This window comes from Musca domestica, unplaced genomic scaffold (genome assembly GCF_030504385.1).
Source record: "Musca domestica strain aabys unplaced genomic scaffold, Musca_domestica.polishedcontigs.V.1.1 177, whole genome shotgun sequence".
In the NCBI taxonomy this organism is placed as follows: Eukaryota; Metazoa; Arthropoda; class Insecta; order Diptera; family Muscidae; genus Musca; species Musca domestica.
Genome location: NW_026712235.1, coordinates 99,752 through 127,069, shown reverse-complemented (window position 1 = coordinate 127,069; position 27,318 = coordinate 99,752). Strand labels below are relative to the sequence as shown.

Below are 27,318 nucleotides of genomic sequence, written 5' to 3'. Positions count from 1 at the left end.
TCCATTCAGACTTGATACATCTCAAAATTTCTATTAACACAAGACCTGTTATAAAGATGACAGAGATCGGACCATTTCTTCTGGCACCTCCCCCCATATAGAGTTAATTTTGTAAAACAAAACGCCCAAAGAAAGCGAAATAAGTATCCAACTCTCTTAAACTTTCACACATCTAGACATTTTTGCTAACGCAATATCTGTTGTGAAGATGATATATAACCCCTTCTGGTACCTGACCCACGAAGAATCACAATTTTCTATACTTTTATCTGTCATAACTTACGAAACAAGTTAGTTTATTGGAATTTATGATTTCGCATAAAATTGGATATAAATGTTCGATTTTCTTGTAAGTTTGCCCATACCAATATTTTTATCTGTATTAGATGAAATATGAAAATTGAATAATTCGGGGGACTATAGCTGGTACGTCATACACATTTTAACATTTTCTAAAGATTATCACATATCTCTCAAGGAAGTAACCAATATAGTTCAAACCTTGCACTTCGTAATATTTATATCATATTTATGTAGGTTCGACAATATTGGACCAATGGAAAATATTGACCCATTCCTTCGAAACCTACTCCAAAGAGGGTCAAACATTTTAATTGTCATAACAGAAGTCAAAATATATTTAAATAATCGAAATGGACTGATGGTGTATACCTGTCACCGAAACCGACTGATACTTTTTAAGTTAATTTTCAGACAACTATGGTACTAATTTCCAAACCCACCTTCAAACCAACTACTATCTAAATATCAAAATTTCAATTCTATCCCTTCATTCATATTTAGTAACATTTGATACCATTAAATAATTTTCGAACAATTATAGTACGCATTTGCAAAACCAGCACCAGATACCAACATGTAATATATATAATTTCCCCCATCATCAAATTTCGTACAATTAGAGTTTGCGTATCCAAAACCAGTACATACTCTTAACCACAGACACTAACAGGAACATCCACATTAAATTTCTGGATTTCAGCTCTACTCCTTCACCCAAACCAACATTTAGTACTATTTAATATTTTTCCAATTCCAACAATTATAGTACACATTTCCAAAACAACCTATTTTTCTCAATTCTAGATACCAACCGAGACTTCAATATCAAATTTCAGGATTTATTTTAGTACTTTTCAACCTCAGATACCAAGAGTAATCTAAATATCAAATTTCAGGATTTTATCTTCATCCCTTTAGACAAGACTAAATTTAGTACAATTTTAAAACCACCTCCATATCTGCAGAATTTGGTTTTCTCCGATGAGAAAACATTCGTTGTCCAGCAGTTTGTAAACAAACTAAATTATCGTGTTTCCTTGCCAAAGTCAGCTGAAAATGTGCACCTTCGGTTGGCCACCAGAACTCAAGCGCCGGCCATGGTGATGGTGTGGGCCGCCATAGCAGCCGATAATCGCTCTCCGTTCGTAATTATCGACCGTGGTATCAGAAACAATGCCGAATATCATAGCGAAAACATTCTAGAGGGTTTATTAAAGCTTTTGGCATGCAAACATTTTGGCCGCAGACCTTGGACATTTCAACAGGCCTAAGCACCATCGCACTCAGCACGCGCTACCCAAGAATGATACAAAACGATTTTCCTCGCTTCATTTCCAGCGCACAATGACCACCAAAATCTCCGGATACCAATCCATTGGACTATTGTGGGAATATTTTGGAAAGCAAGGTTGGCACCAAAAAATACAAAAGTGTCGATCACCTCAAGCAAGTGCATCGCCGGGAATGGGCCAAATACTGCAGAGCAACATTCGGGCAGCTTGTGACGGTTTCATTGGCCGTTTGAAGGCCATAATTCGTGCCAAAGATGACCAATTCGAACAAATCTAAACTAATTCTAAAATTTGATGCAATTTCCGACATTTTTGCTTTCATTCAATAAAATTAAAAAAAAAGCAAAAATTATGGCGTTTGACTTTATTACAGTTTGTATACCTTATGTATACCTCAAAGCAGAAAAAATATAAATTCCAGTAAATAAAAAATATTTTTTTAGAAAATTTTCAAAAATTCGTAAAAAAATTCTCTGTCCCATATAAGTTAAAAAATGTATACAGCCCGGTATAAGTAAGGCCCGGTCGGAGTAAGGTTTTTAAAAATTCCTCTCCTGAGGAAACCCTCATAAGCCTTCCCTACAAAGAATGCTTCAAAGGACCTCAAACAATTTTCTGTTGTAAAAAGTTAAATAAATCCTCTACAGCGGTTCTTGTTTAGAATACACCTTAAATCAATCAATTAAATTAAATCTCAATACTAAATCTCCTTTATAGGTATTTTGTATATGAAAGCTTTCCTAATGACCTCCTATACACCGAAGTCGATCTAATTAACACAAATTCCACCGTAATACAGTTAATCCCTTCAAATATTTCAATATTTGGTAATAGATTTGTCATAGATCTTAATCGGCACTTTAATAAGGTACCGCCGAAGAAATATTGTGGACCACAATTTAACAACAAAAATTATTCCACAGCTTACACACAACAACACGGCAAAAGGTAAAAAAGAAACAACAACAAAACCCAAAAGAGACCTCAAACATTACTGATACCATAATCATAATTTCTGATGTGAAATGGACACAAACGTTTTGTGGACGTCGTAATACCGGTTGCAGTTGACGTTTAAACGGTTTGCTGCTGTGATCTGTGTCTAAGTATGTTTGTCGCTGTGTACAAATAGATGGATGTCTGTTGATGGCAACGACTGTGACGTTTGCTGGCAAATGTTGTTGGCAGAGTGCAGGTATTACCGCATATTTTTCTTATAACAACAACAACAACAGCGATGACGACGATGTTGGCCATAATAAAAAGAGACATTCAAACATCAGAGACAATAACAACAATGATGTGGTTGTTGTCGGTTCGGCTTAATAACGCAATCGCTCTAGCGTTTGCAAATACTTGAGCGGTATAAAGCCACAATGCTCGGACGTACGAAAAAATAATAAAAATAATAAAAAAGAAAATAAACAACAAATTAAAGTAGAAAAGGCCAAAAAGTAATGAATGTAAAGAAAGGCGTAATAATCGTAAATAAAACCAAGAAACAGCAAACGCTCAAAAATAAAAAAAAAAACGGAAAACAAAAACAAACACCGAAATGTGGTATTAGCCCCGCCAAATAGCGAAAAAAATGTTAACACTGGTAGCCAACAATTACACAAACATAAATTTTAAATTTTCATTTGAACGAAATTCAAACAAAGAAGAAAGGCGAGACATAAAAATTGCTCTCTTGAAATACTACTCAAAATTTAAATGGCCAAGCATTCAGCACGCGCCCAAAAGATGCCTATTTAAGAGGAAGGTATGATAATGATGGGAACAGTCGCAATAGGCACAATAATCGTTTATAGGACGTCAAGAAAAATGCCTTCCATAGTTAAAAGACATTCCAGTTAAATGACCCTCGCCAGGCCTTCTATGGTTAGAAGATCTTCCACAGGTCTTTTGGAAACAAAACTCATTCCAAAAGATCTTCGGCAGGTTTTTTATAGTCAGTAGAGTTCCCACATGTCTTCTATAGTTAAGAGACCCTTTAAAGGCCTTCCACAGGTCTTCCGTCAAAAAATGCCTTCTACAAATCCTTCTGCAGTTCTTATGTAGTCAGAAAATTTCCCACAGGTCTTCTCTAGTTAGAGAACCTTCCGCAGGTCATCCATGGGTAGAAGACCTCTTACAAGTCATCTATAGTTAGAATACCTTCCACAGGTTTTCTACAGTTAGAGTATCTTCCACTGGAAGTTTAGAAGACCTTCCACAGGTCTTCTATAGTTAAAGGACCTTCCACAAACCTTCTAAAGTTAGAAGACCTTCCAAAGGTCTTATATAATTAAAAGACCCTCCACTGGTCTGCTATAGTTAGAAGAGCTTCCACAGGCCTTTCGTAAAGGAAACACTTTCCACAGGCCTTTTATAATAAGAAGACTTTCCACAGGTTTTCTATGGTCAGAAGACCTTCCACAGGTGTTCTGTAGTCAGAAGAGTTCCTACAGGTCCTCCATGGTTAGAAGACCTTCCACAGGTCTTCCATTGTTAGAAGACCTCCCACAGGTCTTCTAAAGTTACAATACCCTTCACAGGTCTTCTATAGCCAGAACACATTCCACAGGCCTTCTATGTTTAGAAGACCTTGCACAAAAAACCTTTCAGAGTCCTCTATAGCTAGAATACCTACCACTGGTCTTCTATAGTTGAAGACCTAACACCTTCTGTAGTTAGAAGACCTTCCACAGGTCTTCTATAATTAGAAGACCCTTCACTGGTCTTCCATGGTCAGGAGACCTCCCACAGGTCCTATATAGTTAGAAGACCTTCCACAGGGCTTCCTTAGATAAAGTACCTTCCACACTTCCTTCCGCAGGTCTTCTATATATAATTCTTCCGCAGGTCTTCTACAAATACAAGATACCTTCCACAAGGCCTTCCGCAGGTCTTCTATGGTCAGAAGAGTTCCTACAGGTCGTCCATGGTTGGAAGACCTTCCACAGGTCTTCTATATATAGAAGACCTCTCACAGTTCTTCTGTGATCAGTAGACCTTCCACGGGTCTTCTACAATTAGAAGACCTTTCATTGGTCTTCTATGGTCAGAAGACCTCCCACAGGTCCTATATAGTTAGGAGACCTTCCACAGGTCTTCCTTAGATAAAGTACCTTCCACACTACCTTCCGTAGGTCTTCTTTAGTCGGCAGACCTTCCACAGGCTTTCTATAGATAGAAGACCTTCCGCAGGTCTTCTATATATAGAAGACCTTCCGCAGGTCTTCTATAGATAGAAGACCTTCCGCAGGTCTTCTATAGATATAGAAGACCTGCGGAGGTTCTTCTCACCATAGAAGTCCTGCGGAAGCTCCTAAATCTATAAAAGACCTTCCGCAGGTCTTCTATAGATAGAAGACCTTCTGCAGGTCTTCTATAGATAGAAGACCTTCCGCAGGTCTTCTATAGATAGAAGTCCTTCCGCAGGTCTTTTATAGATTTAAGAGCTTCCGCAGGACTTCTATGGTGAGAAGAACCTCCGCAGGTCTTCTATAGATAGAAGACCTTCCGCAGGTCTTCTATAGATTTAAGACCCTCCGCAGGACTTCTATCGATAGAAGACCTTCCGCAAGTCTTTTATAGATAGAAGTCCTTCCGCAGGTCTTTTATACATTTAAGAGCTTCCGCAGGACTTCTGTGGAGAGAAGAACCTCCGCAGGTCTTCTATACATAGAAGACCTTATACAGGTTTTCTACAGCTGGAAGGCCTTATATAGGTGTTCTATAGAAGACCTTCCGCAGGTCTTTTGTACATGGAAGACCTTAAACAGGTCTTCAATAGCTAGAAGACCTTCCGCAGGTAAAAGTCCTTCCGCAGGACTTCTATAGCCAGAAGGCCTTCCACAGGTGTTCTATAGCTAAAAGACCTTCCGCAGGTCTTCTATAGATAGAAGATCCTGCATAGGCCTGCTATAGGTAGAAGACCCACCACAGGCCTTCTAAATTGAAAGAACTTCCACCTAAATTCAGAAGACACATGTCTACTATAGTCAGAACACTTTCCTGGGGTTCTTCTTGTAAAAGCTTGCAGGTCTTTACAAAGTACCTTTGGGTTTCAGTATCTCCATACGCCCTCGATTGTCTTGGACCTCCTATACAATATATATATATATATATATATATATATATATATATATATATATATATATATATATATATATATATATATATATATATATATATATATATATATATATATATATATATATATATATATATATATATATATATATATATATATATATATATATATATATATATATTCCTATACTGGAGATAATCAGACTGTAAATGTTCACAACTGAGCAGCTGATTTAAAATGCAATCCAACCCATGCCCACGAACCTGTTGCACCACTGGCTAACATATCTACGTTTATCATCATGTTGACCAGTCTAGCTAGCTGGCCAGCCCCGCTGGTTGAATCATTTCGACTTTGGATAGCTCTACATTTAGATTCTATCATTTCGGTTAGTCGTGTTGTCATTGTCGTTCATTCATTATTGTTTATCTCCCGCTCTCTTGAGCTTCGTCGGTCTGATGTCTTGACGTCCTCGTGAAATATTCAAGCCAATGGGTCAAACAAGTTTTTGTTATTGTTTGGATTTTTTTTCGATTGTGTGTTTTCGATTTTGTTTCTTTATTCGGGTGCATTTGTCACTTCCCCACAAACAACAGCAAATGTGCGCGAACACCCCACCCCTGCCACCAACCGATCTCGCTATTACCAAGGGTATGCACCATATAATTTGGCTACATTTTACAACTATTGTCATGCTGTTTGTTTGTTTGGTTGGTTGTCTGTCTGATGGCTATGTTGTGTCGAGCGGTGGGGCTACGTCTGGTTATTGGTGTTTTTAGTGTTAATTTGCACAATAATAATTCCGGCATTTATAATATTTTATAATAATAAACGATTTGGCCGATTTGCATATTCATAAATCGTTGGGCGACGGATAACGTTTGGAGAATTGTTTAATTTATGGTAATGCCAATGTTGAACCGCACAAAGCCACACCGTTCGCAATGCACAATGTAAGGCAATAATACACCGAGAGTCACACAGAGCCACACAGACAGACAAACGGACATACAACGAACGCAATTATGTTAGTGTAAATGGGTATTTAGTTGTTGTTGTTGCTGCTGCTGCTGTTGTTGTTAAAAGTGACAATTTCCATATGGATAATGATCGGTGTTTAACTGTTTGCTGGTAGCTCATGGAGCAGTATATAATTATGATTTAGTTGCAGTTGGAAAAATTGTGGAAATTTAAGTTTGTATGCAGTTTTAAAAAGAGAGAATGATTTAGTCATTAGTGGGTATATATAGAAGGCACCTGGATAATGCAGAAAAAGACCTGTAGCCCGCAATATATATGTGTATATTGCATAGATGTATTTTCAGAGATTTGAACAGTATTTAGTTCTGAAAAAATAATTAGAAGTTATTAATAAATTGTAGTTCTCCACAAAAATCAAAATTTAACAAGTAAGCAAAGGCTATAGTCGTGCGGGCCCGACCATGTGATACCCTACTACATTACAATATGTTCGAAGTCCCCTTATGTCCAAATCCATTTTGGAAGATTTCGTTTTTGAAATTAGGATCCTTTGGAAATTTGGATTTCGAATGTCCCTAGTCATTTGCCCAATATTTATGTACTCCGTCGTGCTGTTAGTTGTTGTAGTCGATTTTACAGTTAAATGGTCATCCAAACTGTTAGAATTTTTCCCTGTCCTTAACTCTTTCCTCAGGCGTGTCGATTGGCTTCAATTGTGTGATCAGGAAATTGTTTCTGTTTTTGGTTCATTTGAACCCCTAAATATTTTGCGATCATCTCTAAAAGCAAGAGGCCCCTCTGCATCTTTTAAATTTTAGATATTTGGCTATATTATAAAAATTAGCATAAATTAAATTAATATTATTATTATTAAATTAATATCAATTAGCATAAAAAAGCCAGAAGTTCGGCTTTGGTGTATTTCGGATATCGCCTGTAATGCTGGTATTTTTCCCACAAAATTAGTGGTCCATTGTACCCGCTGTCCAAAACTCTAACTTTATGCGAGATTTCGTGTCCTTTGGTTTATATTTGTGACCTTTATAACGGCTGCAAAATCCGGAACATTTATAGTTGTTGGTTCATTTCAACCCCTAACACATTGCGGGCATCTTGGAAAACAATAGACCTAGTCCTTCTTAGCCCAACCATATCCTTTTGAAAATTTCCGTAATGATCAAACGATATTTGAAATCCTTATATAATAACCCCAACCTGTGTTGTAAAGTGAAAAAATATTACAAAATATACAAAATATATATTTTTAAGTCAAATTGAAAAAATCGCATGCGACAAAAAATATGAAAAAATAAAAAAAAAATGTCACAAAATACTACAAAATCTATATTAACATCATTATTGGCAACTTTTTCTGTCAAAATCGGTCCAGCCATTCTTGAGATATAAGCATTCTAGCTTACATCCCCTTTCTTTGTATATATACATTGTATATATTTCGCTATATATATCCGATATATTTACTATTGGCATCTACGTAACCGTCAGAATTGACCTGTTCGTCTATTTGTGATTTCGCCAGGATGAAATATATTCACGGTTTAATGGAAAATTTGACTTTTATTTAACACAAATGTTGTGGCATATTTCATACACTTTTGTAGGGTATAAAAAATGTAGTGTAAAGTATGGATTTCCTATTTACAGTCCTGATGAAGGAATGTAAGAATCAAAAGCATACAACTACATAGGGCAATTTGATTAAAGAAAACTTATTGAAATAATTAATTTTCCATATTGACCGCCAAGACCACAGGCAATACCGCATTCTGATCAGTTAAAATGACTATGCCCGGAATTATCTTCAATCATGTTTTCATTACTGAATTTTGCTTCTGCCATAATACATGAACTAAATAATTCAATTCTTTCTCTGGATGACAAGCTTAAGGCATTTGGTGTAGAATTAATGTTAAATCGGTCGAACATATATATGTATATGGTAGCATATTCTAATCTGAACCCAGTACCAAGCAGAGATAATGAATGCGATCTGTAATTCGCTTAAAGACCATACACAGGTCTCCTATGGTTAGAAGACCTTCCACAGGTCTTCCAAAGATAAATATCTTCCACAAAAGCTTCCACAGATCTTTTATAGTAAAAAGACCCTTCGAAGGTGTTCTATGATTAGAAGGCCTTCCACAGGTCTTCTATACTTAGAAAGCCTTCCACAGGTCTTCTATACTTAGAAGCCTTTCCACAGATTTTCTGTATATAAAATACCTTCCACAGGTCTTCTGTACTTAGAAGACATTCTTCAGGTTTTCTCTTCTCCGCAGGCCTTCTATATTTAGTTGAACGACCATACACAGGTTAGAAGACCTTTCACAGGTCTTCCAAAGATAAATATCTTCCACAAAAGCTTCCACAGGTCTTCTATAGTAAGAAGACCTTCCACAGGTCTTTTATAGTAAAAAGACCCTCCGAAGGTCTTCTATGGTTAGAAGGCTTTCCACAGGTCTTCTATACTTAGAAAGCATTCCACAGGTCTTCTACACTTAGAAGCCCTTCCGCAGATCTTCTGTAGATAAAATACCTTCCACAGGTCTTCTGTACTTAGAAGACATTCCTCAGGTCTTCTCTCGTTACAATCCCTTCAACAGGCCCTCTAAGTTAAAAGAACTTTTGTAGGTCTTCCGTAGATAGGTCTTCACCACAGGCCTTCTATATGTAGTTGAAACTCCGTACACAGGCCTTCTATGGTTAGAAGACCTTCCACAGGTCTTCAGTAAGTAAATACCTTTCACAAGAGCTTCCACAGGCCTTTTGTAGTTAGAAGATCCTTCGCAGGTCTTCTATAGTAAGAAGACCTTCCACAGGTCTATTATAGAAAAAAAGACGCTTCGCAGGTCCTCTATGGTTAGGAGACCTTCCACAGTCGTTCTATACTTAGAAGCCCTTCCAAATATCTTCTATATATAAAACACCTTCCACAGGTCTTCTGCAGTTACAAGACATTCCTTAGATCTTCTATTGTTAGAATCCCTTCCACAGGTCTTCTATCGTTGGAAGACCTTATACAGGCCTTCTATAGTTAAAATAACTTCTGCGGGTCTTCCGTGGATAAAATTCCTTCCACAACTCTTTGTGGGTGAGTTACTAAAGTAGTGGGCGGATTTTGTAGGTTTTTACTGTTTAAAAAACAAGCTGATATAAGTCCTCTCTGGCTGATATAGCTCATGTTCTTCGACCTTTTCCTGGGGAGGTACCTGAAGGAGTAAACCGATATTGCCCATTACCAAACTGGGTCAAAGTTTGACAAAAAAAAAAAGATGACGAAATAACAAGTTAAGGCAAAATCGGAAGTATTCGAAGGTATCTTACACACCAGCCAGACGGATGGTTGCACACCGGTTAATCGACTCGAAAGAGACCTAGCATCTAAAAACCTAATTCCGATGAGACACGTTCTGGCCGCATCGAATGATATATACCCTACGTATATAAATAGAATAAAATAAATGATTTGGTTGAAACGTAGCGATTCGCAATATTAATATCGATCCTAGGACCGGTGTGAAAATCGGCACATCGATTTAGAATAAACATAGCTCCCTTAAAATGCGATAATAGTTAAAAACTTTTTTTTCGAGTTATACACAAATGAGTACCCATAAAGACAGACCCTGTTAAGAGCTTCATATATCGAATGCCAACAAAATTCCATTACCGATACCTATTATCGGAAGGTACCGTTTAAGGCGAGATATACGAAAACGGACAACCATTTTGAACATTTTTCTGTCAGTGCGATAAATATCTATTACGAACTTCAAATGTCAAGATCCAGGCAATTTAAAAATAATCCTTAATTTACCGAATTTCGCAGGGTACTAATTTTGAGAGTTACGGAACCACTGGACCCTAGTATGACATTACAATTACAATTACATTACATTACAAGCTAAATTCGGCCGTGCCGAACTTTTTTATACCTTCGACCATTTTCAAGGAACTTGAAAATTAAAAAAAAAAAATCCCATTCAAAAATACCTCCCAAATTAACCTATATGGGGGCTATAGGAAATCGTGGTCCTTCATAAATAATTTTTTGTTAATAGTACCGATTCCGAACTTCTAATATGAAATTCCGATTAATAATGTCGTTAAAATAATCGGAATACCGAACATCGGGAGGTATCGTTACATGAAGGCTATACGACGACGTGAACCTGCATAGGCAATTTTCAGTCATAGGCTGTAGTACCCATTGCGAACTTCAAGTACGAAATTTTAAACAATTCTGGTAAAAAATATCGCTAAAATAATCAAAATGCCGAATATTGGGAGGTACCGTCATATGGGGGCTATACGAAGACCTGGGTCTGCATAGACAATTTTCTGTCACAGGCTGTTGTACCTACTAGGAACTTCAAACACGAAATTTCAAACAATTCCGGTGAATAATGTTGTTAAAATACTCAAAATTCCGAACATTGGGAGATATCGTTATATGGAGGCAATTCGAAGACGTGAACCTGCATAGGCACTTTTCTGTCATAGGCTGTAGTACCCATTGCGAACTTCAAGTACGAAATTTGAAACAATTCTGGTAAATAAATGTCACTAAAATCCTCAAAATAGCGTATATTGGGGGTACCGTTATATGGGGGCTATATAAAAACGTGGACCGATATGACACTTAGAATTTTACGCTGATCAAGAATATATATATACTTTGTTGGGTCTGATATGAGTATTTCGATGAGTTACAAACGAATTGACCCTCCATAGTATGGTGGAGGGTATAAAAAGCTTCCTATGGAAAATTGTTCGGACTCTAGCGTGAAGGCTAAAGCGTGAAGGCTAAATCAACTTGGATTTTTACGCAAATCAAGAATATAAGTACTTTGTTTCAATCGGTCTCAAACGGAATGACAAACTTAATATACTATCCATATAATGTAGGAGGTTATGAAAAACGGCATGTCTACTTCGACTTTATATATCAAACCTAAAATATCCTTCCATAATTCATAAACTTCTTAAAAATCATTCGAAATATTCCATTAGCGTATTTATTTGTATGTGTATTGTATTAAAAAATGAGGTCAATGTCACTGCCCGCATTCATGCCAAACAATGTTACTCCATATTAAGAAGTTCCAAAAAACCGGAAATCAGACAAAACAATACAACACTCCCCAACACAACAAGTTAATGCATTCAATAGCAGCTGATCGATCATAAGAATGCTCAAACAGCCGGTAATGCAACATCATTCATGTTGTACATCAAACCCTGCCATTTCATACTGTATGATTTATTGCAGCGAACCTTACAACATGTTTGATAGATTTTTGGCACACTGAGCATTCGCATTCAACTGGCCATCATAGCTTTGCGGTTAGTTCGACAAACCACAAACTCCAAAAGAAAAAAAAACAGGTGTAAATAAAACCAAAGCTTGGCTTAAACACGATCGACAACAAACCGCAGTCAACGCTGAGAGCTCCAGAAGAGCAGTCGCAATTAGAGAAAAGCGGTGGATTTTCAATTCCGAAACGGTTACAAGTGTCTGAAACAAACGTTTTGCAGCGTTGTGGAAGATTTCGAAGAGCAAAACAGAAACGTATAAAAGAAAATTGGAAATTTAACGAAAAATCAGATGAAAACAAAATAGAAAAGCAATAACAACATCGGTTCGTAACAGCACAAGAGAGAAATATCTCGCAGACCGTTACTAAATTTTGAATTTAAAAACAAAACAAGAAAAATTAAAATTACAAATTTTATACATCAAAGATATTTAAAAGTGAATTTCTGAAAAAGAAAAAAATCTTGTTTTAATTTTCCCATATTGCCCCCGGGGGATGGATGGCTGATATCTGATCCAGTGACGTAGATATTGTAACGTGTTTTAAGTTTACAAGATTGTTGTCGGATATCAACTTCAAAGTTTTTTTTTCGTAGCCGTTAAAAGAAAAGTTTTTTAAAGAAAAATAAAAAAAGAAGAGTGCACACCACAAACAAAGAAAGAGGTGGAAAACAAGTAATAAGAAAAATAAACGGAAAAACAACAACAATAAAGATGATGATGATGAAAAATCTCAACAAAACCCCAACTACTACCACAACAGCACCGACAACAAACCTCAATGCTCGCCAACATCGCTGCTCTGGAAAATCATTGAAAAAAAGTGAAATTATATATCGGCTATTTGGCTGTGGTGGTCGTGGTGGTGGCAGTGGCGGCCTCTGGCCAATTGTCATTATCTTGTATGCGTTACTTGTGCTGCAGCTATTCGGAAGTTCAATGGCTTTTACCATACTTTCGCCCTTCAGCTATACATCGCTGAGTTTCAAGAATCTTTTGAACAGTGTCCTACTGTCGAGCAATGGCAATCTGGCCGGTGGCGGCCGTAACCTCAAATCGGATGTACTGGAAGATGCATCATTGATAACGGTAAGAAGAGGTGGTTCAAAGGAAAAAAACAGAGAAACAAATAAAATAAAATTGGAAATTTAAAAAAGTAACGGTTTTAAAGAACCAAAAAAACGAAGAAAATTTAAAGAACAAAAAAAAACGAAGAAAATTTAAATCCAGCAAAAGTTAGATATAATAAGCCTTATTAAATCCCAACAAAATTATAAAGCGCATTTTTTGTGTGACAAAATTATAAACAAACATTTTTTTGTGTGACATGGTGTGTGAACGTAAATTATTTCTGGCAAATTAAAAAAAAGAAAATAATTGTGAAAAAATAAAATAATTAAACTATTAATAATTGTAAACACGCGCCACAAAAACATTCCATAATTTGTCAAGAAAGTTTTAAATTGTCCTGTAAAAAATTGTCATCATGTGAAACAATATAATTTGTTAGAGATCAAAAAATCTAAAAGCAAGTTGTACTACCTACGCGTGTATTAGATAATTGTGGGAAAAAATATTCAATTCATTTGGTTCAAAATATGTAAAATCGGGCTATATTGTTTACAATATTAAAAGGGTTCTCGTATTAGTATTTTTTGTTTTCTGAGATTTTATAATAAATTATTCTTCTCATAACGTTCAAATTTGTGTCCTCAACATATCTCGAACTAGGTGCTAACGTCTTATGAAGTTATATCAAAATACTGAATTTGCCTGAAAATACCAAACTGCAGCAACTATAGCTCAAAAATTATGGTCTAGGCCTTTAAAACATCAATACATGGTTGCTAGGCGTACATCGAGGGCATTCCAAAATTGGTTCAATATATATTAAAATTTTAAAATATTGTCTAAAATTGATCCGGCCTACTTTATGGTCCGACCGGTCGAAACGTGGATTGATTTTGTAAAATTTTCATACAGCGAATTTTCATTTGACGAAAATACAAAATGCAACCATTTCGGTTTAAAGATGCTAAAAACGATTACCCTTTGTAGGTGGGGTAAATATATAACACCTTCTTGCAAAAACGAAGGCCTTTTTTGGGGATAAGAAGCGGAGAAATTTTTCCATGTTCGCACATTATCTATGTCTGACAAAGATATTACCGCCTCCCAAGCGGTGTATATTTGGGATATATGTATCATTTGTTAGAATTTAGAACATTTGAACCAGAAAGGTGGGCTGATATATAGGAAGAGGAAATGTGAAAATCGGTCATTGATACCTCACCTTAATCGAGTTATAATTGTTATTTATTTTAGGGGAGGATCTAAATGTGTACTCCAATATTGCCCATCTTCGCACTTATTATTCTACACGTAATCCAAACTAATAAAAGTTGCGCTGAGAACCAAAAACCCTGAAAAGTCTTCTACCAACAAAATAAAGAATAGGAATCTCGAATAAAGAATCTCGAATTTTAAGAAATCCACTGAAGAGAGGCAGTCAATTTTTATTGAAAGACTTTTTTAATTTTACCCAAGCCTCCTATTGTTAAAACGAACGCTTTAAGCTGGTATAGGAAGCAGTCACAAGGCAAATTTTTGAGAAAATATTTCTTAAAAGATACTTTATAAAGGCAACCCTTCACCATTCCCTTCGATAAAACCCTACTATAGAGAAACACCATTAGAGAGTATTTGATAGAAAAAATACCTAAATTAAAAGAAAATTCTTTGAAATGCATTCTATAAAGAAAATATATAGAAAGGGTTTTCTAGGGGAAATATTTTTAAAAGACTTTTATCAGAGACAGACATTAAAAAGGTATTCTGAGGGGAAAAAAACCTTAAAATGTAGTTCGGCATTTCTGCGGAGAAACTCTTTAGAAAATCCGTCTTAAAGAAAAAATATAATATATTAAAATTTCTGTGTAGAAGGTGCCTTTTATATAGTTTTTTTTGAGAAAAAAAAAATAAAAGATATTTTATGGTCAAAAGATAAAAATTTTTGGCTATCGCTAGGAGGCCATTACCAGAGGAATACCCTTATTTCATTTTTGAAATTTTATTCCACAAATTCGTCTGAAAACTGTGCAGGGATGTAGATTTTCTACCCAGCATTTTCCATCTATTTTTAATAAAAGCTATTTATTTTCAGAACCCCTTTTAAGTTATTATACTCTCAGCCGTATGGCCATAGAGGGTGTATATCTTTTAATAACGTGCCTCATCGAAATAACGGTTTTAGACCCTATGTCTCTTTGGAAATTAAAAAAAAAACATAATAATTTACAGCACGGAAAGAAAATGGATCATCCGATTTTGCTCCAACTTTGCAAATCCGAATATTTGCGTCTGTGCTAGGTCAAGTGCGAAAATAAACAATATCGATCTAATCTATCAAGTACCTCCCCCACAAAGGGTCAACATTTTGAATAATTACATCTCTTATAAAATGTAATGTTCGAGTCCGATTATCTTCAAATTTCACCCATCCCAATAATTTTATTAACCCAAGGCCTGGTGTTAAGATGAAATATATTGTCCCACTTCTTCTGGTACCTCCCCCCACAAAATATCGAAATTTTGAATATCAGTGAAGCTCAAAAAACGCGAAATAAACATCCGATTCCATTTAGATTTTGCACATCTGAATATTTCTATCAATACTGTATCTGTTATAAAGGCGGTAGAGATCCGACCATTCCCTTTGGTACCTCCCCCACAAAGGATCAAAGTTTTAAATAACCAAGACGTTTATACAATTCGAAATAAATATCAGGATATTCAGGGTGAGATAAAAAAACTGCAACAAAGTCAAACGTTACTTGTGGTCTTCCAGCCAAATATAAAGTAATCACACTATCACGCTTGAATTACATGACGAACAACTTTTTTTCTGGAAAATTCTCACCAAAATGCTTTTGTATGCTTGTAAACAATGTGAGCTGTCACTGGAATAATTTTAACAGCTGTCGGACGAGTGGCTTAGAAATGACACAAGTCTGAATTTGGTTGCAGTTTTTCATCTCACCCTGTATTTCATACATTTCTTTATTTCTACTAACACAAGATCTGTTGTGAAGATGGCATACATGGGTCAATTTGTTCTAGTACCTTTCCCACAAAGGGTCAACATTTGAGAAAATATCCATGAAGCTCATAAATCGCGAAATTAACATGCGATTCCATTCAAACTTGGCACATTTCAACATTTCTATCAAAATAAGATCTCTTACAAAGATGGTGGATATCGTCGGATCATTCCTTCTATACATCCCCCCCAAAAAGTGCTCAAAATATTGAAAAACAAAACGCTCAAAGAAAGCGGAAAAGCATCCACCCCTCTGCAAATTTCACATTTACAAGCATTTTCGCTAACACAACATCTGTAGTGAAGATGATATATATCTGCGAACCCCTTCCTGTACCTCACCCAAAAAAGGTCATCATTTTCAATATCTGTCATAACATGCGAAACAAGTTAGCTATTCTTTACAATTAAATATTTTTCTCAACCAGAAACCCGAGATGAATATGGAATTTATGATTTCGAATAAAATTGAAGATAAGTGTTCGGCTTTCTTATAATTTTTCCCATACCAATATTTTTATCTGTATTAGATAAGGTATAAAAATGGAATACTTTGGCCTTTGGCCCAATTTGGCCTAACCTTGTACGTCGCAATATTTATATGATATTTGAATAGATTCGATACGAAATGTACAATATTGGCCCATTTTTTTGGAACCCACTCCATAGAGGGTCAACAATTTGAATAATCATAACAGAAGTCAAAATATATTTAAATAATCGAACATTGGCAGAGGGTATACATCTGTAGGAAAAACTGATCCATACTTTTTAACTTGTTGTGACTACAATTGCTAGTCAATTTTCGATCAGAAAAATTCAAAATTTAAGTAGTATTTTTAAACTTTTTCAAAAAATTTTCAGCAATTTTTTCTGGTAATTAGCTAGCTTTGTGGAATTTCAATGGGGTTACCCGGTTAAATACAACATTTTATGCAGAATGGAATGCAAAAATAATTATCTTTTTAACGTTAATTATTCATGCCCAATATATTTTACAAATAAAAAAAAAATATTTAAATTTTAATGGATTTAAATAGGCACAACAATAAAAGTCATGAATAATAAGGGATTTTAATGGGCTAGGCAATTCAAAAAATTACTCGCTGCACTTGGTCTGAAGTGCATTGACTTTCGATTAACAACTGAATTTTTATGAACCCAATGAGGGAGATTGGAGGTCTTCAAAAAGAATTCTATGAAATATAAACACCTATTTAATATGACATTAATGCGACTATTTTATTAAATCCAATTATTTATATAAAATATTATTATTATTTTTCCTAATTTGACCTTAGAAGCATTCAAGGACTAATCGCACGAATTGTTGTCTGGAAACCCCCAAGGTTTAAATTGATCCCAGAATTTTCTAATGGCAATGAAGTTATTTCCTCTGGTTATGGTTATTTGAAATTATTTAACACTCTGCCGTTATCAGTTTTTTATTTACTAATTTGAAAGTGATTGTTAAAGTAAATAAATAAAATTATGTTGGTTTATTTTTTTTCGTCAATACTTTACATACCTACATATGTTCATATATATGTTGAGAGACTAAGTTTTGTTGTTGTTTTTTTTTTTTTTTCTTTTGGGTAATAGACAATCTCCCATTATATCATAATGACTGCATTTGGGTTTTTAGGTAAACAGTCTGTGGAGTGTTTGAATATAACAGAAAATGCCGTAAAAGTTGTTAATTAGATGCATAAACATGTAGTTGAATACAAGCATAGATATGTATGTACATATATGTATTTGTCTTTTACTTTTTTTAACCCTTTGTACTGGGAGTTTTTATTTTATTTTCTATTAAATAAATTATTTGTGTTATGAAAAGTTTTAGCTCAAAACTACAATTTCAATGAACAAATGAAGTAGGAATACTTGTACTTGAAGGAATGTATTAGACGAAGAGAAGGAATGAACATACAATCAACATGTTCAGGTACAACATTTTTTATGCCATAAAATCTGACAGCGCTTTCAATTTTTAAAAAATCTTTTAAATAATAATAATTCTCAAAAAACTGCTAATTTTGGTTTTATGAATCATAAATAGAATTTAAACGGGACGAGGACCACGATATCCAGATATATGATTTACATTAAGATCAGCTGTGAATATGGACTAAATAGGGACATTCCTTTCCCCCACAAAGCCTCCATATTTACAATAATAATTCTCATAAAACTAAATATTTGTCACCCACACACATTGCTCGTTTTTTTTTATGAAATTAGATAGAATAAATGGGATAGGTTTATTCCCTTTGGTGTACCCCACAAATTATTTTACAGAATATTTTAACTAGCTTAGACTTCTTTTAAAGGAATTATTCGAACAAGGAAGCAAAAAGACCCCTTTGGGACTCAATTGAGGGTTATATTACTGAAGACCCTCTGTAATATTGCTGAAGACTCTATATTCCTTAAATACAAGGTTTCAAGGAATATTTATCCAAAAATGATAGCACATCTAAAAGAGTGAGAAATTGTCCCACAATTACGGTTACTTTGCGATGTAAGATCTACTGAGGCAAGGAATTCCAACATTTTAAAAAGTCTAATTTCCATGTTGATCCAAACTATGTGCATTATAATATTCCTATTGGCAAAATGAAAAGCGTAACGGTATTCCCATTTAAGGTCAATTTGTATATCATCAGCCTCGCGACTAAAGAGTGTATCCGAGTTGCCACAACTTGGTACATAATTATTATACCCTCACATTATTATACCTAACTTTGACATTCCGTTTGTAACATCCCTAAACATTAATCGTAGACCCCTTAAAGTATATATATTCATAGCCCACATTATTTGACTTAGACCAGATAAATATGTATTGTGTCTAGGATGGTTGGTATTGAAAATGAGATATATCGGTCCAGTTTCAGCATTTTGATGATTTTCGCCACGGATGTGTATGCATAGGTCCACGTTTTGGTACAGCCCCCATATAACGGTACCTCCCGAAATTCTTCATTTTGATAGAAATTGGTATTTGCAGTTCATAATGGGATCTAGCCCGGTGGCAGAACATTGAATATTTATTTCCACGTTTTCCTAAAGCGCACATATAACTACACCCGCCGATATTTGGTATTTTTATAATCCTATTCACATTTACCAACATAATTTTTTTCAAATTTGGTATTTTAGAAGATTTGATAGATGACAATCCTTGAAGTATAAAATTGCTTATAGACGTTGCAGTTCTGGTATGGTCCTATATAACGGCCTCACTCACTTTATGGTTTTTTTGTTAAATTTACCTGCATTATGCAAACGCTCCTATAACTTTTATATAAAAAACTTTAATATAAAAATGTTTCCTTTGCCCGAAAGTTCGGCCCGACCGAAATTAATGTATTTTACTTGTCTTTTTTAACCAATTTATATCAAGATCGGCTATAGACAATATCGATTCGGTCCTTCATATACCTGCAACACAAAAAGTATTAAAAAAACAAACAATTTAAAAAATATGCTAATATTCGATAAATTAAATATGTTTGACTTCTGTTATAAATATTCCAATTGTTGGCCTCTATGGCATTGGTTCCGAAGGAATAGGCCAATATTGCCCATTTCGTATCATAAAAATATAAGTATGGACAAAATTACAAGAAAATCGAACATTTATATCCAATTTTATGCGAAATCAAGTTGTAAAGAATCGCTGATTTGTTTTACAAGTTGTGACAGATAAAAGTATAGAAAATTGTGACCCTTTATAGGTGAGGTTCAAGATACTAGTGGGTATCAGAAGGTGTTCGCAGATATATACCGTCTTTGCAACAGATCTTTTGTTAGCAAAAATGTTTGTATGTGTGAAATTTGAAGAGAGTTTGATGCTTATTTCGCTTTCTTCGAATCGAATGCTAATTTCCCTTTTTTTTTAAAAATCAAATAAAAATTTTGTACCTTTTTGGGCCGATAAATTCCATCGTCACACCAGACCTTGGGTTAATAAAAATATTGTTGTATTGTGGATATCACATTTTATAAGAGTTATAATTATTCAAAATTTTAATCCTTTGTGGGGGAGGTACTTGATGGAGTGGATCGATATTGCCAATTTTCGCACCTGGCCTAGTAAATCGGATTATCCGTTCTCCTTCTGTGCAGTAAAAACTTTTTAAAATTTCGACCTTTTGTGGGGGAGGTACCAGAAGGACTGAACAGATATTGCCCATATCCGAACTCAATCTAAGTTTGAAAATAATATTACGATGTATTAAGTTTGGACCAAATCAGATACTCCCTTGCTATGTTGCTGAGGGTATAAAAATACTCATATCATATTGAGCGATGAGAGCATACGATACAATTCAAACATGGCACATCAAAATATTTAGATAATACTTAAGTCAGGTCTCAAAATAGACGATATTGATCAAGTCCTTCTTGTACCTTTTCTACATGTACGAGTTTTGTACCTTTTAATATTTTCTAATATTTTGACTTTCTAGAGCAAATTGTCGAGTATATAAGTCCAATATTTCCCTCACAAATATCAAACATTTTTAATAAAGAAATCAAAACCTAATATTGTGTGAATAGAGAACACGATTAGTTCATGTTTGGCATAACATATAGGTAAGGACCAATATGGACAATGTTGACCCACACACTCCGGTATCTCCACCACAAAAGATTGGACATCTGTGTTAGGTTTTCTTTAAATTTTCCGCGTCCCAATATTTTTTCCTATATTAGACCTAGCGTGAAAATGGAGAATATTGGTTAACTCTTCTAGTCCCACAAAAATTCAACAATTAAAAAAAAAATCATTTATGTCTTTCATATAAAACGAATTGACTACCCGATATAGTCCAAACTTGATCCGTGGTAACATTTGTACCCAACTTAGGTCATGAGCGATAATGGAAAATATTTGGTCCAGTAAAAAGAGGACTTGTTGCTTCTTCAATCTACACTTTGAAAGATTTCTATGAACAAATGAGGATTTGTACGTCTTATATATTATTATTATTATGTACACTGAACCCTTTTTGAAGGGTGCCCATCTATAGAGGAACTGTATAAGTTCTCTCAAGAAGACCTGTACCTGTTCCATCATTCTATGGAAGGTATATTAGCTTTATTATTCCGTTTATAACTCCTCGAAATATTCATGATAGACCCTACAAAGTTTATATATTCTGAATCAGCGTAAAAATTATTACATGATTTAGCGCCTGTGTGTCGGTCTGTTGTAATCACGCTATCTTTCGAACGAATTACGTTAGAAGGCTAACATTTTGCAGGTTAAGTTTGTAAACAGGTCCAATGCGGTCCATGTTCTCGTATAGCCCCCATATAACGGTACCTCACAATATTCGGTATTTTGATGACTTTAACGACTTTGTTCACCGAAATTGTTTCAAATTTGGTACTTTTGAGTTCGTAGTGGGTACTACACCCTATGACAAAAAATTGAATGTGAAGGTCCACGTCTTCGTATAGCCCCCATATAACTGTACCTCCCGATATTCGGTATTTTGATGATTTAAGCGGCATTACTAACCGGAATTGTTTCAAATTTCGTATTTGAGGTTCAGAATTGATACTACAGCTTATGAAAAAAAAAAAAAAAAATACTTATGCAGGTCTACGTCTTCGTATGGCCCCCATAAAACAGTACCTCCTGATATTCGTTATTTTGAAGATTTTAGAGGCATTTCTCAACGGAATTGTGTCAAATTTGGTATTTGAAGTTCGTAATGGATACTAAAGCCTATGACAGAAAATTGTCCATGCAGGTCCTCTACTTCGTATTGCCCCATATAACGGTACCTCCTGATATTCGGTATTTTGATGATTTTAGCGAAATTTTCAACCGAAATCGTTTCAAATTTCGTATTTGCCTCCAAATACCTCCCGATATTCGGTATTTGGATTATTTTAACGAAATTTTTAACCGGAATTGTTTTTGAAAAATTCGTAGTTCAAGTTCGTAATAGGTACTACAGCCTTTGACAGAAAATTGCCCATGCAGGTCCCCTTCTTCGTATTGCCCCCATATAACGATACCTACCGATAATTGATAATTTTTGGCGGCATAACTCACCGGAAATGTTTCAAATTTCATATTTGAAGTTCGGTCCCACAGCCGAATAAAATTACTTTTGAAAAATTAATGAACTTTTTCTCCCCTCATACGCATTTTTGTAGAAAATCCAATCCAATCCAATAAGAATGGAAAACGCAATTATCTATCCAATTAGAAATTTAATTTCAATTTTCTTTTTTTTTTCCTCATTGAAAGAAAAATTACGATTGTCTGTTCTGTCGACTGGTTGGGTGGTTGTGGTTTTCAGTGATCATTTTTTCTATGAAATAGAAAACGTTTTTACCATTCAAGTGAGAGTTTTATTATGATTCGTGACTTATGGTTTAGTTCTCGTTGTCTGGATTTATTGCCATTGAAAAGAATTGAAAAGAAAATCATAATTGTGAAGACTCAGAAGACTCGAGGTTGGGGTATGATAAAAAATGAACAACAACAACACAAGATAATTGGAACGTAACAAATTTGTGACAATAAAAATTAGTACAATGTCTTGCAAGCAGCAGCGGCAAAAACATCATTTCAAAAGATAGCGATCAGTTTTGTGGTGGCATTATTAAAAAAAAAAAAAAAACTTAGAAAGAAGAGCTGTAAGATTGTCATATTTTTATGATTGGGGTGTCGGTTGTAAAAATGTTTCTAGTCTAGTGAACCCCCCATGAATTTCGGAGTTGAACTTTTTCACAACAATAACATTTTTTTTTTCAATTAAAGGTAATTCTTATGAGGACAAGATCCCCCTATATAAAACTGTAAAAATTATGTTATAAACGTGTCTTCCATGGAGAATGTCGGTGGTGGTGTTGGTGGCACCCAAGCATAAGTTATTGCTTTTATAAAAGTTTATTTCATGACTGCTGCTGTTGTTGGTTTTATTTTTTTGTCTCTTATTTTTCATGAAAAATAATGAAAATGTTTATGTTATAGGAAAAACTACAAACCCAACAATAACAAATCAACAGTTATATTGGTACAACAACAAACAGAAACAAGTAAAAAAGCTGTAAGTTCGGCCGGGCCGAACTTTGAATACTCTCCACCATTTGGAACGAATTTGGCAATTCTCAAAAACATTAAAACCCTTAAAACTTTCTGCCAAAATCTTAGAAATACCAAATGTAACTGTTATATTAGGGTCTGTACGACGACATGGACCTGCTTAGGTACATTTTTTCATAAGCCATTATAATATTCAAATGCGAAACTAAACCAGTAAAGAAAGTCTTAAAGTCGGACGGGGCTGACTTTATGATACCCTACACCACCTTGCTAATTTAGTAGAGCTCCGCATAACAATTAAAAGTTCATACACGCTATGATTATAATTGTATCTTTTAAATTCGGACTTGTATTACCCATTTGGTAATACAATTGGATAAAGATATATATGGGAGCTATATCCAAATCGGAACCGATCTCGATAAAATTTGGCAAAGATATTTCTGAGCTTTGATATATTTCCCTGAAAATCGTCGTTACGGAGTTCATATTACAGCTGTGGATAACAAATATAACAAATCGGATGAAGAGTATATATGGGAGCTATATCCAAATCGGAACCGATCTTCAACAAATTTGACATACTAGCTTCTAGACTCAATTCGGTCGTAAGTGCCAAATTCCATCTCATTTGGACAAATGTTAGACGTTTGGTGCCCAATAAAAGGTAAATCGGACGAAGTTATATATGAGAGCTATATCCAAATCCGAACCGATCTCGATAAAATTTAGCAAATGTATTTCTGAGTTGTATTTCATATATTTCCCAGAATATTGTTGTTACAGAGTGCATATTACGGCTGCGGAGGACAAAAATAACAAATCGAATGAACAATATATATGGGAGCTATAGCTACATCTGAACCGATTTCGATAAAATTTGGCATGCTTATTTTCAGGCCTAATCTGGTTGTATGTGCAAAATTCCAATACATTCGGCCTGATATTACACGTTTGGTGCACAATAAAAGGCAATTCGGAAGAAGATATATATGGGAGCTATATCTAAATTTTGACCAATTATCTCCAATTTCAATAGGGTTCGTCCTTGGGCCAAACAAATGATTTGTGCAAAATTTCATCTGGATAGGACAATAAATGCGAGCTGTACTTTGTTTACAAAAATACATGGACAGACGGACGGACGGACATGTATAAATGGACTCAGAATGTGATTCTATGCAGATCATCAAAAGGAACTATGGGTCTATTTCGTTTCCTTTTGCCTGTTACAAACAAATGCACAAAGACGTCATACCCTGACCACCTTGTGGTGTAGGGTATAAAAAACGTGAATAATGTAGCTAAAATCATCAAAATGCCGAATATAGGGAGGTACCGTTATATGGAGCTGACAAAGACAATTTACAGACAATTTTCTGTCTTGGGCTTTAGTATCCATTACGAACTTCAGATACCAAATTTGAAAAAAATCCTGTGAATAATGTCGCTATAATCATCAAAAAGCCGAATATCGGAAGGTATCGTTATATGAGGGCTATACGAAGACGTGGACCTGCACATACAATTTTCCGGCTTGGGCTGTAGTATCCATTACAAACTTCAATTACCAAATTTGAAACAAATCCGGGGAATAATGTCGCTAAAATCATCAAAATACCGAATATCGGGAACTACCGAAGACGTGGGGCTGTACGAAGACGTGGACCTACACAGACAATTTTCTGTCTTAGGCTGTAGTATCCATTACGAACTTCAAATACCAAATTTGAAAAAATTCCTGTGAATAATGTCCTATAATCATCAAAATACCGAATATAGGGAAGTATCGTTATATGGGGGCTATACGAAGACGTGGACCTGCACAGACAATTTTCTGTCTTGGGCTTTAGTATTCATTACGAACTTCAAATACCAAATTTGAAACAATTCCGGTGAATAATGTCGCCAAAAACCTTCAAAATACCGAATATCGGGAGGTACCGTTATATGGGGGCTATACGAAGTCGTGGACCTGCACAGACAATTTTCTGTCTTAGGCTGTAGTATCCATTACGAACTTCAAATACCAAATTTGAAAAAATTCCTGTGAATAATGTCCTATAATCATCAAAATACCGAATATCGGGAGGTATCGTTATATGGGGGCTATACGAAGACGTGGACCTACATGGCCCATTTCCAATACCTGCAGACATGACATACATTTGAGTAAAAATTTATCAATCTACTTCAATTCTTTCGGAAGCTAGAGTGATTTCCACAGACGGACAGACGGACGGACAGGGCTAAATCGTCTTAGAATTTTACGCCGATCAAGAATACATATACCTTGCGGGTTCCAAAATTTATATTTCGAGGTATTACAAACGGAACGACAAACTTAATATACCCTCCATACTATGGTGGAGGGTATAAAAACAACATATCTATTTATGTTCATTGACTTACCTGTAAGAGAACGAAATCGCGTGTTAAGTTCAACTTAGCCCTCCTCACCACTCATCGGACAGCGGGACAGCCTCTCACTGCTGTTGTGCTTCCCAATAGAAATTCTACCTTTTTTTGCCATCAAACTTCAATGAATGCGGCGGTCTGTTTGTTTTCTTTTTTGGTGTTGCTGCTGCTGCATTACAAAGCCATAAACTCATTTATTTCATTGAAGTTTCGTTTGTTTTTTTTTCTTCTTCTTCTCTCTATAATAAAATGGTCAATGAACTTTACAGAAAATAGAGAAAAGACCACATCTGTAGCAATCGCTGGCGATTCATTAACTCATCGAATATTGCGTTTTGGCCATAACCAGCCAATGGTGTTTGTGGGCCAGCGGAATATATGTGTTATACACCAGAGAGCTGCAAAAGACATGAAACAAAATTGTTGAAAAGAAATAGGTTATAATAAATTTTGAAACAGCAGAGATATGTGTGAAATAAATTAACACGAATAGGGTATCTGGCAAAAATTCTAATATGAGTTAGAAATTATTAAATCAAGAAATTAAGAGCAAAAAACTATTGTAAAGTTTTTGATGAATGAGCAATGCTTTTATACCGATATAACCTCCATAGTGTGAACGGGAATATTAAGTTTGTCATTTCGTTGGTAACACCTCGAAATATACATTTTATTGCCCACAATATTCTTGATCAGCATAAAATTCTATGTCGAGTGTTTAGTGATCTCCGTCCATACTCGTATATCTGTCTGTCCATCAGTGGAAATCACTATAGCTTCTGAACGAAATGAAGTAAGTTGATAAAATTTAATTAAAATTTGACTGTACCGACAGATTTAAGGTTTTTTGGGTGTTTCAGTTACAATTCTAAACCGAATTTGCTATAAATTCGCAATATGAGTTCCCATTATATAAGAAACGTCATTGCATAGAACTCTTTATATATGTCTAAGTTTTGCTATAGTCCCAATATAACCTTGTACCTTCAGATATTTTTATCACATTTTCACCGGAAATTTTTCAAATTTGGAATTTGAAGCTTCAACTGGGTACCACATACTCTGACTGAATATTGGTCATACTGGCCCACGTCTTCGTATAGCAACCCATATAATGTTACATCCCTTTGTTCGATATTTTGATGATTTTTTAGGAATTGTTTTAAATTTCGTATTGTAAGTTCGTAATGGGTGCTACAGCCTACGTTTTCGTATAGTTCCACATATCGATACTTCCATATATTCGGCATTTCTATGATTTTTGGGACATTATTCACCGGAATTGTACCCAATTTCATATTTTAAATTTCTAACAGGTATTACAGCCTATGACAGAAAATAACATATGCAGGTCCAGGTCATCGTATAGAGCCCATATAACGGTAAATCCCTGTATTCGGCATTATGACGATTTCAGCGACATTATGCACCGAAATTATAAAAAAAAATTATAATTTTTTTTTGAATGTCGTAATGGCCAATATTTACAAGTAAAAAGGCACTTTGAACATTTTACGAAAAAGATAACATTCGCCAAAAATTCTGTTAATATTTTAAAAATACCGAATATAGATGTACGACGTGCACCTGCATAAGCATTGTTTATCACAAGTCATTACCATATTCAAATTCGAAACTTGAAATAAACGGTGAATAATGTAGCCAAAATTATTAAAATACCGTTATATAGGAGGTATACGAAGACCTGGACCAGCATAGACAATTTTCTGT

General features: G+C 35.0%; 1 protein-coding gene across 1 annotated transcript in view; it reads left to right on the top strand.

Annotated features, from left to right (window-relative positions):
• The first annotated feature begins 11,990 nt into the window (after positions 1-11,990).
• Positions 11,991-27,318, top strand: part of LOC101897366 (lipase 3) — a 96,560-nt gene continuing 81,232 nt past the window's right edge. The window contains exon 1 of the mRNA XM_059120776.1: positions 11,991-13,081. Within this exon, the coding sequence (XP_058976759.1) occupies positions 12,707-13,081 (375 nt within the window). The 5' untranslated portion in view covers positions 11,991-12,706. The remainder of the gene's footprint in view (positions 13,082-27,318) is intronic.